Below are 19940 nucleotides of genomic sequence, written 5' to 3' on the forward strand. Positions count from 1 at the left end.
AAATGAGAACTTCCTTTGTTTTTAAGGTATCTCAACGGAATAGTTAGAATATGTATAAGGTATGAGGTGCAAATTAAATCTAGAATAGTAGGACGTCGACTCTATCATCCGTACATCATCTCTGTTAGGTCTTTATTTCCAAATCTCATAATTCGAAGACATATAATTACAGCCACGAGGAATAGAGAAATAAGGTTGTTTCTTATCCGTCGGCAGAGGCTGCAGCGCAGGATGAGCCTGCATGGTTTGGACTCGCTGCCACCTTCTCTGCTTTGCGCCGTCGCGAATCCGGCTTCTTCTCGGCCATAAGACTCGAATATCCGGTTTGAAGTTACGTACGGTCGTCGGTACACTGGTAGGTAATCGTACGGTTACGCAAGTCAGCGGTTGCCGTCGATCAGAGTGTACGGAGAGACATTGAGAGGTGGATGGAGGAAGAGAAAAGGAGCGGCGAAGAGGAGAGAAAGAGAGAGAGAGAGTGAGGAAGAGAGCGAGGGGACAACGGTGTGCAGAGAGAGAGGAAAGAGAGCGATTGTAGGGAGCGGGGTAAACCGAAAGAGAGAGACTAAAGTGTGCGAGGTGGATTCCGAAGTGTTGCGTTATAGAGTTTCGACCAGTGGATATACGTATATACTTGCTTTTCCGCTACAGCCCTTTCTTTGCAAGGTGGACGTTGTCCTGAAAAGGTTATCGAGCCATCTCTCGAAAACTACCGCACGAACCGTGAACTCTCAATGCCTGTGTGCATTTATGAGTATACTCGGCATTTAACATATTTCGATTCCATCGAATAGGTGTTTTACTCTCGCAGGGCGTTCAACATATTTTTCGTATTTTGTTTTCAAGAAATAAACCTTTTTATCTATATCTAATGAAATCGATCAGTATGTAAACATGTTTAAATATTCCACGATGTGTAATGTCCGTATAATGCAATGTTATTGGGAGCCTGACATAATATGCTATGGTGCATTTATTGTTAGACACACAGGTCCGCCTTAGTCGTTGTAATATTTCTCTCATTCGAATTTAAGTTCTATATTTGAGTATGAGACGAGCTCGCACATCGAATGTGCTATCTAAATTAATATCTGGATCGATAGAGTGTACCTAGTATAACTAGAAATACATTATGCATACACGCGTGTACGTAGTCGTAAGGCAAGGGTAAAGAATTACGAAAAACAAGAATAAATCTCGGTCCGTACGTTGTTGACGTAGAAGGTAAAAAGGTGAGCCAAAAAAACGGGGACAAAAAATGTAAATGATATTTCATAAGTGTAGAGATATAACTATACGTACGCTGATCGTGCCGTATATATTATACGAAGTTATATACTTGCGTATGTCACAGATATATCCAATCACACGCTCTGTGCATGATTGTGCGCATTAATTTCATCCTTATACCTACCTACTTTGCAATGAAGTTTGCATTAATGATGGATTGAAAAAAAATTCTTGAAAAACCCGAATAAAAATTCGCTGATCGTATGCAATTTGTATACGCATGTGTGTATGTATGATTAATATTAACGAGCCAACATCGTGATGCATGAGATGACAGGAAAATTATCGTTTTTCTACCTCTGGGTAACCGTACCATACACAAACTACCATAATGCATATTCTTTTACGATATGGAAGCGCTTTTCAAAACTCAAAGGAACATCAATTAAACCTAACTTATAGTTTACGCAGTGAAGATACAAATAAATATTTCCATGGAATTGATGATAATGCAAACTATTTATCGTTCATCCCTATGTAGAGGGTATTTTGCATTGTTGATATTTCTCAAAAATGTCGATGTTATAAACAGAACCTACGTTTCACCGAAGCATTGACGATCAAGATGCCTGAAACTTTCTTATAAATCGTAAATCGGTATCCATACTTGCTTCGTTGCGCTTGGCTGCACACCCCAGAGTTTTATTATTACTTGAGAGGCTTTGACCACTCCGGGATTAGTCATGAACATTTTGCTGCATACAACGGGTTGAAGAAGCCTTTTAATAGTGCTTCAGGTGCAAGGACTGTTTGCAACATGTTATAAAGAATTAAAATCCCTGAGTCAAATAAACAGAATAACGCAACGAAAAGCCGTGCGAACGGATGTACGGTCTGCACTCTTACGTAACCCATGAACCAGCATTACCATACCTACTAACCTTCTACACAGACACTCCAGGTTCTTTTGGTTCTCAATCTTTATCACTTTCCAGTGCATGCATATATATTTGAGAACATCATTGGACGTTATACCTAAGACGGATGTCTTACATGTAAAACAGAAAAATATTGTACAGGGGGTAAGACAGAGTCAGAAACTTATTTACCGTAAAATGCATAGTTTTCTCGTTGTTTTCCTCCTTCTTCTCTACTTGTTTTTCACGTATTTACAGATCTGTAATCGATTTGACAAGCCAAATTGTATTAAAAAATAACAAAACGAAAAAGATTCAAGGTCAGGATTGAAATTCCAGGTTTCCAAGGCTCTAAAAAAATTGAAGGCTTATTCCAGGTTCTCCAGGTCTTCAAGGTTCCGCAGACATCCTGGCTTACGAGACTACTGCGCATAAGCCAATTCAAAAAAGTTTATACAACCCGTCCCAATTACGTCGATTTACCATTCGGCTCTGCACTTGCGGATTCAATCAGGATTGGATCAGGCCAAGATTGCCCGGCGGGCTTCGAGTGTCCTGCAGGTATACTTGGTCAGCCATGACGGTCAAAACAAAAAGAGAAACTTGGAACGGCGTGGCCATAGCGCCGTTGGATCTCGTTCTCCCGGTACCCCGCCGACCCTTCGGACACAGTGGCCAGTGGCCGGCGGCTGTTCTTACGGGTACTCCCACTTCAGCTCTCCTGCGTAGATAGAGTTACGTAACCTTCGCGGTGCTTGGTCCAACCTGGTCACCGGCCAACCGAGTCTGGATGTAGGTGAGTGTACGTGTATACTGTCTCTATCTATACGTACAGGTAGGTACCGCATCATCCACTATTTGCAAATTGTTGTTCATTGGCCTCACGATCCGATTATACAGTTGATATGTTGATCGAAGAAAAATTCCTCTCATTTTTCCAATTCTCGCTTGCTGAGGGACTCGACTTCGGGAAGTTCGAAATATTAATCCTAGATTTTCAGGTGCTGTCCACGTCCAGAATTTTGTCGTGAATGAGGTTCTCTGCTGAAAATCTTGCCCCAGCCTTTACATCGGCATCAATAAATCAGATGGAAGTGAATCACAAATTATAATGAGGCTGAACGTTGGTAACATTAACCTAACGAAATGTCGGGGAAAAATTGTTACAGCGCAATTTTAGAATGGATTTTTAAGGAGCTGGTTTTTCAAAACAAAAGCATGTCTTGGTTATCATGGTTTACTAAAGTGAAATAATGATTTTTCCTAAATATACATCGTTACAGTAACGTTACTAACCTCATAAATTATATAGAATATTGTAACTTGTACGGCTTATACGTACAGGCAAGATGACAGGTTCACCTGTTCCCTATAAATTGCCACTTCGAGTACGCATGACGCGCTTTTCACCAAGACGCCCGCGATGCGAGACAGTGAAATTGGCCCTGACACTTCAGTTATTCTGCTAATTCTGTGTACCCATTGCAGAGCGTTTACTCTCTTCCATTCCATGCAGACGTATTGTTCATACGTTTATGCATGTAAGCAACAGGTGTTTCGCGCTGCAAATTTTATCGCCAAGGCATGGGCATTAACAGCACAGTTATCCTTGACGCCGCAGAAGAATGTATGATATCCTTCCGTCGGTTCGTAGCGAGGGGTACGAACGAACGTCGGGACCATCAAACTTCTTCTAGTTCCGCGTAGGAATTCCTCTTCCTTTGAATAGGTTGTCATTATGGAACCTTAGGATGCTCTGCATGTCAGCTACGTACTTCGTAATTACTGAATTACATATGCTAGGAGTACACGTGTCGTATGGCAATTGTGTAAATTATACAATGTATACTGTAACATCTATGCCACATCACTACCTGCAATTAATTGTGGAGCGTCAGGCTTTCGAATTATAACACGTGGCCTTACTTGAAAACACTTCACAAGGACAGTTTGGTTTTCGTCACCGTGAAACCGTATTTCCAATTATTTCTAGAACATCACTCCCATGGATGTATGATGATACCATGATAAATGATATCAAGCATATACAGATGCACTAACGCAAACATCAATCATTACACCGCTTCGCACACGTCAACTTGAACAGGTGCATATAAGTATTGTGTATTTCATTGTCACAAGGTTGGTGAATAAGAAGTTTATATTAAAAATTTACCGGTATGACATGTCTACAAATATACGAATAGCTTGGAAATTGCATCCGTCTAATTCAAATGCGTTTTTTGTTGCCGTTATTTTTTGAAACGGAACGAGCATTAAGTTCCCGTGTTATACTGAACACATCAATACTACGTCATCATTACATTGCAGTTTCTACTAATATCAGAATGTGAACGTATTGTACCTTGTTTGAGCGTGTTTGTCCGACGTTCCGTATTATACAAAAGGGTAAACAACTGTCGAATCTGGCTACCTGGTTTTCAGAAATATAGGAATAAAAACGACACGTGGATGACCGTCGGAAGACAAAACGTAAAGCGAAGCTCGGTCGATTCTCAGACGTTCTAAAATCGTTGCATCGAAGGAGAGGCATAAGGGGGCAAAGAGCGGCGATTAAACTCTGATACGGGACAACAGTATGTAGGCCCCTACATACGTATCTACACGTAACGTAACGAATGCGCGCGTTGCGGCGCTCGTATGCTGACGATGAGCTTGTGTTGAGCTTAAATGCCCCACCACAACCAGCTGTTTCTTTCCTTGTCGGTCTCACGCCGCTTGTCGAGGCACCTGTCTCGCTTTAACCACCGTTACGGCTCCGTGGCAGCAGCCAATCGCTAAGGAGCAGCCAACAGGTGATCCGCCAATCGGATTCATCGTATAAGCGTCCATTGCTCCTCCGGCGATGAGAACTTTCAACAATAAGTCTAGAGTTTGTACGACTTGGAGCGATATGCCAGACGGTACCGTTATAATATATACCTGTATATATATATATATATATATGTATGGCCATCGGTGTTGTTTTCAATTTTAGTGCACTGGGGAAAATTGTTAGATATGTATATGTATATGGAACAATTTCGTCGCAAGAGAGGAACGGAGGAACTGATATTTAAACCTCATTAGGGTTTCAGCCTTGCGTCGAACCGTAAAAAATACGCCGGACGTGCCGAATCATTGTCATCACATCACTAGCAACAGGTGTAATCAGAGCTCGTCACCTACGTGAATTCCGCAATTTATATCCATTGGCGTATTCCAGTGAAACGGGTCGAAGCCGGCAAGTCCTGTATGTCGAGCCGATGACTTATACGCATGCATGCTTATTAATTATTGCAGGTCTATCGGCTGAAACGTAGTGAAGAAACCGAAGGGAACGGGAAAATTTGTTTATAATCCTGGATCCGGCAGATTCAGAATTTCCCTGAACCGACCGTCGCTTTTAATTATTCGTTACCTGTAGTGCTGTACTGTTTATATCCTAATCAATAATCGTTAACATCGTACAAGGTGAGGTATATGTGTGGGTATAACCACAAGCACCGATTTGGAAATTTCCAACGTACCTAAATATACACAAATTGTGCATCCTACGGTTGCGAAAAGATAGGTGTAAAATTGAATAAATTTAGGCACGGGATATAAATGATCAATTTACAGTAATTCGAGATTTCGATAAAAAAAGCACATAACAATCACAGAGGCGAATCGAGTGAAGGATTAAAGCCGATTAAAACAGCACGCGGTGAGTCCGCCATTATGGCGAGAGAATCGGCCTACAAAGAGAAACAAAGATCTAACAATAAAGCTCGATTTACGCCGAGTCCGTACCGTAATTGCTGCGATGTCACGGTGCTCATCGACTCGTACACATCTCGATAGATTTTGCGAAAAGCTGGTGATAAATACACAGGAGGTACAAAAGATGCGGATGGGGATATATGCGTTGTTCGTAGAAACGGTGACTGCAAAGGTAGGTGAGGGGCAAAGGAGGAGGAGGTTAAAACGAGACTAAGCGAGAAGAGCTGCGCCGCCGAAACTCTCCGTAGGACACGTGATTACGCGAGAGGTAAAGGTGGGTATAGGTAGGTAGGTATACCCTTCTTGCTCGTCATTAGCCATCGGCGCACGGAGTTGAATATCTGCGCACCTGGATAATAAAGCGAGGTTCGCCAGCAGGCAAGCAGGCCGGGCCAGTCAGGCAGGCGGGCAGGCGGGCAGGCAGAGGCGGCCACCTTTCCTTTCCCTTCGCTTACCTGCCTGGCATTTTCACTGCGGGACAGCGGCAGCAGCTCGAGCCGAAATCGCGTCGCCGCGCGCAACCGACGAACGCCGTACGAATAAGTACATCCTTCGAAGAACAAGATATTGTTGTACGCGTAAAGCGTACCTGCGCAGGTACGCGGTATTATATATATATGTGTGTATATACAGAGACGCATATATATATATGTATATATGTATAAAGAGAGAGAGACGTACTACTACCTGTGTTCGAATTGTATTTTATTAATGTACCTACGACCGCGTGCGGGACACGATTTTACCGATATCCGAAATCTTTTTTCAATCGGTACGCGAACCGAGTTGGAATACCTATAATTCAACCAAGAGTGAACAGTGAAACGATTACATCGGTGCAGTGGTGTCCCTTTGCTGCTGTTTACGGGTATTTTACGTTATGAAATTACTTCGTACATGTTTATAACGATACGCTATAACCGTCTGATATACAGGTAGAGAAGAATTACGGACGAACGGTTCCGCCGTTCACGGGTCCGGTGATTTCGAACGGTGTTCAATAATCGTGATACTAACGAATCAGGGATATAAATCGACCGATCAAGCTCGAGCGATACTCGCGGTACACGTGTGGGAATAAATTGATATTGTGAAACTGTAATAACCACAGGTGAGAAGAAGAAAACAGCGTTGTTGGGAAGTGTTGCGTATAACCTAACAACCACCGAATTGAAGTACTCGACACCTGGTCTGCCTGTACACAGTGCGCGAGGCAGGTATATCTTCGTACATAACCTTAAATCGGAGACCGACTTCGATTACGACGTGATATTATGACGCCGTCTTGCCGTATATTGTGAATTATTCAGTGTTGAAAGTGCAGCCCGTTGGATTAGGATTCCGTTATAAGATTGGCTCTCTCTTTCTCTCCCTTCCTCTCTTCCTCCACCCTCGGCCCGCATTCTCTTGTCAAATACCAAACACATATGCATTTGCCGACAACTTCCCACCACTTGTCACACTCCTAATCCTGTATTTTAAAATTGGTGAGGGTGGTGCTAGTGTTGTTCTTTCACCGTGGTTACGGGCTGATTCTGATATAGACGACCGGAAATGCAGATGATGGCCGGAAGAGGGCCGACGCACCTGGTCGCCCTTTACGTGGCCACTGCCGGACAACAAGGAAACGCGCTCGGATCCGACGAGGAGGAAATCACGCTCCTCGTTTACGTCCTTATCGACGCTCTCCAAAACAAGGTATAACCCCGGCATCCGTGCGTTATGTAACTTCTGATGTACGCTACGGTAGGGTAATATAATGTTGTGTTATGTATCGACCTGTTCACTGTGCATATTAATTATACTCGTACGCACGCAAAGTAAGAACGGCGAACATGGACATGCCGGTGGAAATGTCAACGGTGCAAAGAATCGTGTCCTCGCGTAATAACTGGATTACCTTTCTCTTTGTAGAAAAACGCCAAAATCGTTCAAGTTTCGATCGGCGCCTCGAACCCTGAAAGCGTAAAATTAACGTGCCAGCCGACGCGACGCGACTTTCTGCGAAAAACACGACGAGCTTCTAGCTCCTTCCAACTCATCGAAAAATCCCACCCGTCTTTGCATATTCAATTCGCGTGTGCAAGCATTTTAAATACGGGAGAATTCGCAATGGCACGCTAATGCCCTTTTCACGTCGTTGAATTCGACTGGCGCAGACTTTTAACAAACTTCGGATATAAGGCAGTAAAAATCTGAGTATTTGTTTGACGTTGATTTATTACGCACGGTACACTAAATTTATAGTCAGATTTCACAGCTGGGGAAGTCACTGTGTCCACGGTTTACCTTCTTGGTGCTGTGTGCCATTTTATCTTCCTGAATCACCTTACTTTATAATTTTCTCTGCCGTGTAATTCGTACCCTCTGTTCCATAATCTACCTGAATTAACCGCATGGCAGTGTCGCTTTGCAACGATGCGACATCGATCGTTGATTTCGAATCTTATCGATTTGCAGTATTTTTTCATCATGTGAGATTGTAATCATGCCTGTATACTCACTACCAACGTCTTCTCGTAGCTTGCAATTAGTGAATTAAGGGGGCGCTCTGGTTGTTTTCTACGTTGACGTATGTATCTCCAAATATCGAAGTCCACGCGTCTCATACACGAAAAAAGGGCTTAACGGGATTCCAGGATTCGTAGAATTCGTGTCGTTTCTTTATTTCTGCGTTAAATGAAAATTGATTGGATTGTTTTTGTTCGAAATCGCGTATAGAATGGGGCTGTTAAGCCCTTTTTCGATTTTGAGACAGATGGATTTTGATATACGTCAACGTAGAAATCGACTAAGGCACCCCCTTAAGTTCTGCACATTATCGTCGTTCTCGTTATCTCGCAATGCATTAAGCCTTTAACTGCTCTTGAGGAATCATTACCGGCGGAAAAATTATTGTGATATATAAATACGTACGGTAATCGTCTAACCATTTGATCTATATACATGCTTGATGCGAATGTATAATAAACCAATGATAAAATAACTCATTTTTGTGTAGCATACACTCACGACGTATGAAATTATATTATTGTCTCTACTGCACATTTTGTCCGGGAAACTGAAATAACTGAAGAAACATCGGAGAGAATTTTTAATAGCATAATCAACGGCGAGTGTCTTTAAATTAATGCCTGGTAATGTTCGCCCCGAGCAGTCGGTTCGTTTCGGTTCTACGGTGAATAATATTTTCATCTTTCAATGCTAATGGTAAAAGCTGAAAATCGACTCGGATCAACGTTACTTATACATATACCTACACGCAATCTAATATCCACGGTATGCGGAGGGAGATACACACACATTTTAATTATTACAGGGGTTTATTATAATCAAACTTCGGACAACGTTGTCGCAGTAATTTTCTTTGTAACAGAATAACAGGTTTTTGCGTATCAGATGTACTGGGCGACAGGTAGCTGCTAAGGATGCCTAATCAGGGAAACCGGTTTGAATGCGATAATATTTTTATCAAATTTCTGAACTAACACAGTGTGCACATATACACGTATAGGGTCTCCGCTTTTCTGTAACCACTGTAAGCGTATTTTCTTAGTACAAACATTGCGGGTAATCACTGATGAAAATCGGATCACACCTGACCGCATAGATACACGGTATATGCATGTAGGCTTGACGATTTAGTAAGACGTGAAGGATTTCAACTCTCACTTATCAGTTGCGTTGTTGCGTTATCACTTATCACGACGGGATCATTAATGTGAGGGTTCTTCTTATATATTGTGCCTATCCGTAGGCTTACTTATGTTACGTGGATAAGTCTAGAAGAGGTGGGTATAGGTACAAAGTCGCCAGCATGTGTCTATATGTTATACGTATGGGATGTTCCACGACTTGAAAACGACTTTTCATAATCTCCGATTCTCGGTTTCCCTTCCCTCTCTCCCCCCTCCCCGAAAGTGGTATGTTGTAAAGTATTCCGATTGCTTATCAGGTTGAAAAAATTTTAAAACGCTATCGCTACGTCTAGAGCAACCCGAATTAACGTGCATTTTTTTAGGAGTATCATGCAATCCGATAAACATGTCGATTATAGAAATTAATAAAGATCATACCAAGAGAAATAGGGTTTTTAACTATAATCTTACAGCGGCAGCGCGACCTTTAAAATCCCCCTGATTCATGCATCTATATAATCAACGATGCTTCCAAAAGATCGAAAAATCTTCACTCGATCCCTCATTGTTATACACATATAGAGATTTTTTACGTAATGGTAAATTGATTTTAACAGAGTAAAAAGACTCGAAGACGGTGAGAGGAAATTCGAGGTTTACCGGGCATCGAATGCCCTTTACACGCGATTATGCTTGTAGTAACGAACCAATGAGTCGAATCTAGAGATACGAGGAGTTACATAATGTGTTCGACATAGGTTACCGCCGCCCGACAACTACATAACATAAATATATAAATAGGTGATCCTCGATAGGTATACTTGGTAAACACAGTTATGTATAATACTTACTTATCAGGTACTGTACCTGAAGCTAAGCATCGTACGATACTTATGTATCGCACGGCTTGTAATCTATACTAACTATATTTTGGATATTGAAAATGTGAGAGAGGGAGGCTCCGTCATCACCTTATGGAAAGACTGAACATTTCATGATGATTGGTACAATATTTTCGTGAATACAGATTCCGACGGACAGCTAAAATTAAAACATAAATAATCGATGAAAGTCATTGGCAATGAAATAGTTGAATAAACCGGAACAACGTACAACCAAGTGATGAATATTATGCGGCTTGGCTTCTACAACAACACGGATCGCTGCAGCTTTGGCACGGCTCCATGTCATTCCATTCCGTTCAGTTTAGGTAGGCTCGATTTGGCCAGGTGAAACTAGGACGGTATAGAAAGCTTGCTGGTATTTCAACTTCGATGAAAAAAAAAACGGACAAAAAAAAAAAGAAAAAGAAAAAAGATACGGTCATTGACCTAATTTATTTTCACGCTTATTTAATCTTTTGTTATTAAACTGCTTATGAATATGGGGTGATTTATAAACGACACTCTTTGATGCTTGATTTACAATATGCATAGACATTTTCCCGTTGAAACAAAATGCATATTATAGTATTATGCAATATTTTTCAGCATTATTACCACATGATTAGGATACCAAAGCAAGCTTTCTACTATTTGTAGTATACATACGTGTCTCGTATGACGTCACAGAAAACGACCATTATCGTGGCTTTCATCTTTTGATAATACCCAAAAACAAACTGTGATAAATTTTTTCGTTAATTCAAGTTGACGTTCAGTTCCAACGACACGAATCTCTTTTTGGTTGCGACGTCATATTTTCCACAGTAATTGAAACCGCGTTTGGGCATTTTGATAATTTACAGTATCGACCAACTTCGTTCGAGTAACCGAAAATTCTTAGGCAAGGCTGAAAATGAAAAGCCCTTGGGAAACGAAGATGAAACGCACGCGACGTCGGACTATCACTTTAGCATATTTCAACCAATAGTCAAGTCAGCTTCCACGGATCGAGCTTTTCGACGTTCCTGGACTGGCAAATCAGCGTGGCAGACAGGCGATGAGGAGGACAAACGACGGGAGGCGGCGGCGATGGAGAAGGAATTAGAGTGGGAGACGGAAGTTGTACTGCCCGTCTTGACCCGTAACTCTTGAGGAAAGACGGGGTGGAGAGAGGTTCACATTCAACCTTGCCGTAGACTGCAGGAGAAACCTGACTTAAATTTAGACCTCGTTGTATACCATTGATCTTTTTTTCACCTTATGATTCTAAACGAGAACGCGATAACTGTTATGGCCAACTTTTATGAAGCTGAAGCCGGGGGCCAAATTTAGCAGCCGGACATGTTAAACTTTTTGGAATTGAAAAAATGTAGCTCGGTTTTATTGGTAGTTCAAAGTATTTAAGAAAATTTTTATTGCCGGACTTCACTAACTTATTAAAATGAACGTTGGAACGTTTTGCTGCTAATTTGGACTGCCGGCTTCAGCCTCGTTCAACTTTTGGTACAAAGCTGATGGATTTCAATTTAATATTTTCGTTTGACGTATCTACGTTTTGATTTTTCGGTTGATATGACAAGCAAGTGAAAGACGCTCCGTAATCACCGGGTAATAACCCACACCGAATCCAAAGGCAAGAAATGAAGTGCGTCTTTCGTCGCTCCGTCTCGTTCTGCCGCCACTTATGTAACTTGAAATAATAAGACAGAATAACCTTAAGCTCGGTACACACCGTATGATTTTTTTTTTTTTTTTTACAACCATTTGTAGGATGTTTCTTGGGTGATTATTATCTCGGTGTTAATATGCAGGGTTTTGGTTCATGGGAAGAAGAGGTGACGAATAATGTATCCCCTGGGTTTGATATTATTGCGTCAAGTTTTTTGGCTGTTCATTTTCAGGTCTGGAAGTCAAAATCAAGTGTACTATATAAAAAAATCTGTCACACTTTTGGACCAATGATCGTGAATAAAAGTTCCGTGTATTGATTATAGCGATCGACGATCTTCCAATCCACTCCATTGCGCCTGGTTCGACAAGTCTCAAGTGAACTTACCACTTCTTAATTATATTGCAACCTGAGAATGATATAACAGCAGAGAGGCAAAGGTATAAGTAAAAAGACAGGAATACATCGCGTTTGTCGATGTGAGCAATTGTGCGGACAGCCGTGACACCTGCGACCTTTATGATAATCTGAAAATTCTGACGCGTTATGTTGACACTGTCTTGTATATTATGCTTTGATCGTCGTGTCATTGGAAACTCGAGAAAATTATAACAATGCGAAACGCTAGAGCAGCACGTGAAATTACAACAAAACGTATCGATATACGCAAGGAGGGGTTCATTGTAAATTAGTGTAAAGCCGTACCGTGAACATCTGCAGCTTTTCGTGACTAAACGTCATATCGTATTTTCGAAGATGTCAAACTAGTAAATTTTAAACCCCCTCCCCCGCCTATATGCCAGTGATGTGCATATATTTGAATGTGTAGCTGCAGGATATAGGGAGGGTAATAAACAAAATTTTGAAAATAATTTTCACACTGTACATGCGATTCTTTAAAAATTGAGAGGTTACTGGATTTAGTGTACGGAACATTACGTATTAATGTTGCAGATTTTGACAGCCCAGAACAGTTTGAAATAAGGTTCGGAGTTTGATTTCTCCGATTATGGAAACAGTGTTGATACGACAATCAAACATTTCATTGTTAGTTGAATTTCCTGAGTCAATAATTAAAACTCCACAACAAGCACAGATAAGATAAAGTAGATGCTGAACGTCTTTTTACCAACTCCATTGAAGTAATTCAGGGGATGCTATAGTCAGTACTTACCGACTGTGTTTTGAAATATATTCTCTATATTTTGGCTACAATCAGAGGTTTTTGCATCGTAACGCAAAAAGGGCATGACAGCCGTATTCTAAATGCAATTTCGAAAAATATCATACCACTGCATTTTGGTTTTATGCAAAAAATATACTGCAATATTTTTTGTTTAAAATTGCGTTCCAAATTTGGCTGTTCTGTTTTTTTAACACAGTCTCGGTAAGAACTGACTGTAGCATCCTTTTAATCTGAACATGAGACCAATCGACTTTGAATTCAATCAGATTTCAATATTTTGAATTCGGCAGGATATTGCTGATGAATAAATGTTAGACACCGTTTATTCACGCTTAACTTGCATATTCGATGCTATTTATTACAGGCATACAGTACAGCGCTTGAAAATGGCGATTAAAGTACGCGGGCGCAGATTTTCCGGTATTATACATGATAAATGTAAGTTTAAAAGATCCTCGAGATTCACACTTTGGTTTCAGTCCCCTTCAATCACACGCCATGTCTTGTCCTCCGAGCAAACTAACATATCTCTGCATTCATCAATACTAAAACGATTGTCTTTGATGTACGTAATTTTATGACGATGGACTTTACCGCAAAGACGTCATGTCGTCTGTGTTCGTGCGTCTAATTCTACAGCGAATACCTCCGTAATACCATTATTCTTTACACTAGTCGTACCTTGGACCTTGGACGTCGGACTTTTGGAACGACTTTGGATCTCTGACCTTTGCATGGCAACATGCTAATTTGGACTTGTTTTCTAATGAATGTGTATTGGGGAAGAGTTTCCACGTTGAAGTGCAGCTTCGTATGCATACGATCAGATGCTCGTCTCAATCGACGTAGACTTACTTCCATATTTGTCCACCTACCTCGGAGCGTACACGTATATAAATATTTCACAACTATGCGAATTTTCGTCATTCCGGTTCTTTCAAATCTCAGACAAATTTTCGTCGACGAGATCTCGTCTGATCGAACGATGAGACGTCAGGGCAAATGTTTAAGATGAGTGCCAACGTTGCTAATACTGTGCTAGCTGCTGTACCTACAGTAGATAATAAACCGGCGAACCTGTAGTGGCAAAATGTTGGTGCGTGACTGTTTTTACGGTTCAAAATTATACCTATTCTGAGGATTTTTTTTTTAATGAAAATATTTGGAGTAATTTGAACTTGAGGGTTCTATTATTTATCGATTCAAGAACATTTTAGAATTTTGTCATTTAAATTAATAACAAAATGGCGGCATGGCGCATATAACTAGCGATCGAATCTTGTTCGGGTTCCAACTCGCAGCTCAAATGTTGAAACAAAAATTTATTTCAAATATATGCGATTATGATCAAAGAATTGTTGAGAGAGATTTTTTGTTAAATATTGGAATCGGAACTCAACAAGTTTTAAAGATTCTATCAAAATTTCAAGACGATCGGAAAAAAAATTGACCGAGGAATCTGCGCTATCGGATTGAATACGCGGTCGTTCGCTACTCATATGCGCCATGCCGCCATTTTGTTATTGATTTCAGTGAAAAAGTTCAAAAATTTTCCTGGAACTATAAATAGTAAATCCCTCAAACTCAAACCGCACCAAGTACTTTGATTTTCTTTAAAAAAAATTCCAAAAATAGGTATGATTTTAGACCTACCAATCTGTACTCCCCCTCCTTCCCACCCGTGGAGCAGCTTCTTGCAAACACTACCGCTTCCGATCATCGGCAAGGCCTTAGTTGTTATAACACAACGAACAACATGGGAGATTAGGAGCTGTGCGTGTATCCATGGACCGTCCTCGTAGGCGCGCCCGTGCAAGTTGGTTACGTAAACGTGCAAAAAAGTACTTGACGAATACGTGGAGTGCATATGTATGGGATGTCCGGGTAAAATTCGCATAGCGAAACATCAGACATCATTTTTCACACTCACACGACTGCCTTGTTTCAAAGTACTTACACACCCGTACTTCATGGCGTCCAGTGTTTCTGGAAATGTCCTTCGAAAGTCCTGCAAATTGTCTTTGAATTTTTCTTGTATCCTGAAAATATTCTATTTTCAATGTCCTGGAAACGTGTTTAAATTTTTTTACTGGACACTATGCACATCCTTACACCCTTACACCTTTCAACTATTGCACATATCTTCTTACTTTAGCAATTACGTACGCACGTTCTGTTTCACCTGTTCCTCTACAAACTGTTTACTAATGCGCGGATCGAGCTGGATAGAAACATGACCTTGAACCTCATTTCTCTAACATTCCTTAGTGGCCTACCTACGTCTGTAATAATAACTTTAATCTCTCGATGCCACATTCGGTGTGCTCTTGCGAACCCATCGAGATGCAACGTTTTCGTATAATACGTGAATTCTCAAAATTTTCGACCTCAATTATTCTCCCCGCATGCACATTTTGTTTCGAAACTCCTTAGCTGATTTTTTTCGTGCTTCTCTCTTTTACGCAATACGCGTAAATCTTAAGCTGCGGTTCTCTCGAATTCGGAGAATTAGCGAGAGTATAATTATATGCAATTTCTTTATCCAGGATCTAGCAAAAAAAGGCTATAATTTTTATTAATAAACGTAGTGCCGTCCGATTGAATAATTTATAATTTATCCCTGTAGCAAAGTGAATATTATGGTATGGACACTAGGGAGTCTACGATAAGTAGCCAGATGAAATTATACTAGATGAAACGAAAATCTTGATAATAATACCGACGACGAATTTATATCCTACTTAGTACAGACACTATACCAGTTGAGAAAACTGTTCATGCTGAAGTCATTGATTTCTTTGTTTGCTCACTCGCCATTATATTTGCATTGTGAATCGCGAAAATCATGCCTTGAGTGCTTATTTTTTTAATACTACATCGTGCGTCGTCGAAAGTTTTTACCTGTAGTGGTGTTCACTTAACCACACATGGTTACGTGTGTTATTTTCGTGTGCGAAATAATTATTATGGCGTGTGGAATTAACCAACGAACACATGCAAAAGTTTGAATCATGTTTCCGGTCGGTTTGTCTATTACGCAACGTGGTTTGAGATATAAAACGCGTATTACTGAAATTCCCAGTTTTTGTCCTTCGTGTAAATTATAATGAGTTTGAAGTTGGTAACGTTAGCGTAACGATGCAGGTTTATGGAAAAAATTGTTTTTTGTAACTTATAGGATTATTTGAAATTTAGTAAACCGTAATGGAGCAGGACATCCTCATACTTTGAAAACCTAACTCCGTCAAATTCGTTCTAAGAACAAAATTGCAAAGTAACGATTTTTTGTTTCATAATTTTCCGTTACTTTTTAACGTTATCAACTTCAACCTTGTAAATTGTATAGGTATGATACTTCGAATCCAACAAAGAATTATTTTAAACAACCGACCGAACGTCAGATTCATTGGCAGATGATGAGTGGAAAATGGATCAAAAGTAATCCAATCACAGAATGCCAGTTAAGAAAAGAAGTTCACTGTTTCGAAAATTTAGAACGACTTTGAAGGAATTCAGTTTCGAAAAAAACTGAATGTACGCTTTACTTCTTAAAATATATATATATATATTACTCAATTCCAGACAATTATCCTATAGTTGCGAAATAATGATTTTTTCTGAATATGAATGCAGCGTATCCAATAAATAAATACGGTGTGAATACTCGAATGACGTCGATAATTGAGATTGCGCAGCTACTCACGTAGCGAAGAGTACATTACGATTTCTTACACCCAACTCCTTGCAACCATAAGTGGCAAATTCATAAGGGGCATTCCATGACATCTCGATAAAAATTTTACATCGATGTCTCATATTAGCTATATCTTTTTTTTTGTACGAATGTACATGACAAAAACGCAATCGCAATGTTTTTCGATCCAGTTTCTCTGAAGTATAATTTAAAAAGTTTAAAAAAAAAAAACCAACTTTCTAAAACCTGAAAAAATCTAGAAGAATCTCATATAATATAACAAAATTTTTGAGACCTATTAAAAGATTTCCTGTAACTTTCTAAACAGACCGTTTTTCGGCCCATATTATAATGAGGTTTTATATTCATTTTTATGCCAAAAATGCTATTGAATAACAATACATTTTTTTTACTTATTCTTCTTATTTGTCTTTGGAAGTTATGAAATCTCCGTCTTCTAATCGGTGTCAAAAATTTGATTATATTTTATTAGATTTTTCAGAATTTAACCGAGATTTTAAAAACTTGAGGTCTGTTTTCTGAAGTTTTTGAATGAATAGTTCACATACACTGCATACACTGGGTCAATAAATTCTAAAAACAATTGCGATTGCCTTTTCCGTCATACAACTGTAGAACCGTCATACATCGCCGTAGAATCATGATCGAGATATGTATGTATATGTATGTATGGAATGTCCCACAAATTAGAGTACGTTGGAATTATACGTGTGAAAACGAATAACTATGCGTGTACAACAAAACCTGAATACATAATATCAATGCTGATGAGCGTCTCGAGTTTTACGAACGGAACCGTTTACGCCTGTTTACAGGCAACTCTGGTTACACGGATGCGATTCCAAATAATGATAATAGTAAGCACAACGATGCAAGTATCTTTATTTAATTCAACGAGCCATTTCTCACCAATTCACACCATTTAAGGCTGCGACATATAATGCCCTACAAGCGTGAGGTTATAAATTGATCATTTTTTTGCAGGTTATGGGGAGGCAGCAGTACATCGTTCGGCCCATGGTGATGGACAGCGGGGGCGTTGGAGTCACGGGCGATAATGGCGTGCAGGTTGCCGGTAGCAGCGGCGTCATAAGCGAGACGGCCCTTGCTCATGCACCAACCCTCACAGAGTCTAACCTCCGAGAACGCGGAATCCCCTTGCACCAAGCCATCAGACAGGTATGATCCGTGGAAATCCTTACACGCTTGTTAATCCTTTCGGTCGGACGTTTTTCAACTTGATATTTTGGCCTGAATTTTTGTTACTCGGAGATTTCTGGGGTCGCTGATCACGATTCTGAAGTCAGGATTTGTGAATAATTTTTTAATCCAAGATGGCGGATCCAATATGGCGTACGCGAAATTGATAAAAAGTGTCAAAATTCGATGATCGTGGCCGATACTTGTTACGTTAATATTTTAAGTGATTATGGGGCGTGTATCTCCAACCAAAAGTGAGTCTTGGTGAGAATATTGAACGCTTCGCGATGAGATAAAAATCTGAAAAAAATCAATGATATCCAAGTTGATAGAATAATTCGTTTTAAGTAATAATATTGCCAAAAAGTTGTTAGTAAATTAAACAAAAATTTATGCAACAAATCTGTAGTGAAATCTTCTTTATTTCATGTAAAACAAATGTATTCATTGATTTTTCTGAATACCCATCAGTTTTCGGTGATTTTGAAAAACCCGTTAGCAAGAATTTGAAAATTTTTGAAAAATAGATCAAACATCCTGAATTTTTGGCTTTCGCAAATGGTTATACACTGAAGAAGTTTTCAAGGCATGGAACAAGTAGTCTCATAAATAGTAGTGGATTAGAAAACCAATGAATTCGTTCGTTTTATATGAAATTAACAAAATTTCAGTGCAGATTTGTTATAAAAATTTTAGTTTAAACAATTTATTAACAACTTTTTAGCATTATTACCATTCGAAACGAATTACCTTATCAACTTCTGGTTATCTTTGATTTTTCTCAGATTTTTGTTTCATCACGAAACATCCAATATTCGCACCGAGACTCACTTTTGGTTGAGAATATAGGTCCCATAACACTTCAATAGTCATACGAAGTAACGAAGATCATTTGAAGTTGTAAATAAACTGCGATTGGACTAGGACATGGAAATTTTTTAGGTGGAACGCTGAGCATCCTACTGTGACTGAAAGGATTAATATACCACCAACTATCGCTCTGGGAGCCAGTCATATTTCATGGTCGATTTCACATATATTAGGAGAACTAACCTGCAGGTTGTAAATTCAATGTCTTTCCAGTTACGTCGAAACCTCGTTACCGCAGATAAGCCTACATGTATGCGCATTGCGAAACTTTAGCACACAGTTATACCTCTACCTATCGCCTCAACGACAAAAATTGACGATCTTTATGACTTTGTTACAGCTTACTGAATTTCAGATAATCCCAAGGTTTAAAATTAACGATTTTTTTTGCCATAACAATGCATCGTTATCCTCATAGATTGCTGCGACCAAACTATCTAGCCAGGAGGTGTGATTACCATGAAATTCGAAGTAACTTCAAAAAGTTTAGGCTGATCCAATGTTCAGGAATCGTGTATAATCAATTGTTCGTAGGAATAACATTTTCTCATACAGCAGGTACAGACGATTATTTGGCAGACCGTTAGACCGTTTCGTTTCACAAAATTAGATTTGTAACACAGTCGGTCATTACTTTTTGTACGTCCAAGGATGAGTTAGCGCAACGTTGTCAATGTTACGTCACGTTGGCGGTAAGTCGAAAGAGTGACTTGTCAAATTCGACGTGGCCCTGTGACCTATACTATAGTTAACTCTCAATCCAAATCTATACGTCGAATCATTGGCCGGTCAATAGCGGTTTTATTAACATTTTCTCTTTTTGTTCTCACATTGAGAAGGATTAGAGAACCGCTACATTAAAAATT

At 39.8% G+C, this 19940-nt stretch overlaps 1 protein-coding gene and 1 long non-coding RNA gene across 6 annotated transcripts in view; both read left to right on the forward strand.

Moving 5' to 3' along the window:
- The first annotated feature begins 1358 nt into the window (after positions 1–1358).
- LOC124215289 (uncharacterized) lies at positions 1359–3426 on the forward strand. Its single transcript, XR_006882324.2, has 3 exons — positions 1359–2312; positions 2525–2943; positions 3149–3426. It is a non-coding gene; the product is annotated as an uncharacterized lncRNA (long non-coding RNA).
- A 2800-nt stretch (positions 3427–6226) lies between these two features.
- Positions 6227–19940, forward strand: part of LOC124215286 (RNA-binding protein fusilli) — a 39940-nt gene continuing 26226 nt past the window's right edge. Inside the window, exons 1-3 of one of the 5 annotated variants that reach the window (XM_046618487.2) lie at positions 15060–15173; positions 17820–17861; positions 17989–18183. In XM_046618487.2, the coding sequence (XP_046474443.1) occupies positions 15075–15173; positions 17820–17861; positions 17989–18183 (336 nt within the window). In that variant the 5' untranslated portion in view covers positions 15060–15074. Of the gene's footprint in view, positions 7611–14364; positions 14386–15028; positions 15174–17819; positions 17862–17988; positions 18184–19940 lie in introns of those variants that run through there. The other 4 variants (XM_046618485.2, XM_069134693.1, XM_046618489.2 and 1 more) reach the window with 4 other exon arrangements.

Source organism: Neodiprion pinetum, chromosome 3 (genome assembly GCF_021155775.2).
Source record: "Neodiprion pinetum isolate iyNeoPine1 chromosome 3, iyNeoPine1.2, whole genome shotgun sequence".
NCBI lineage: Eukaryota > Metazoa > Arthropoda > Insecta > Hymenoptera > Diprionidae > Neodiprion > Neodiprion pinetum.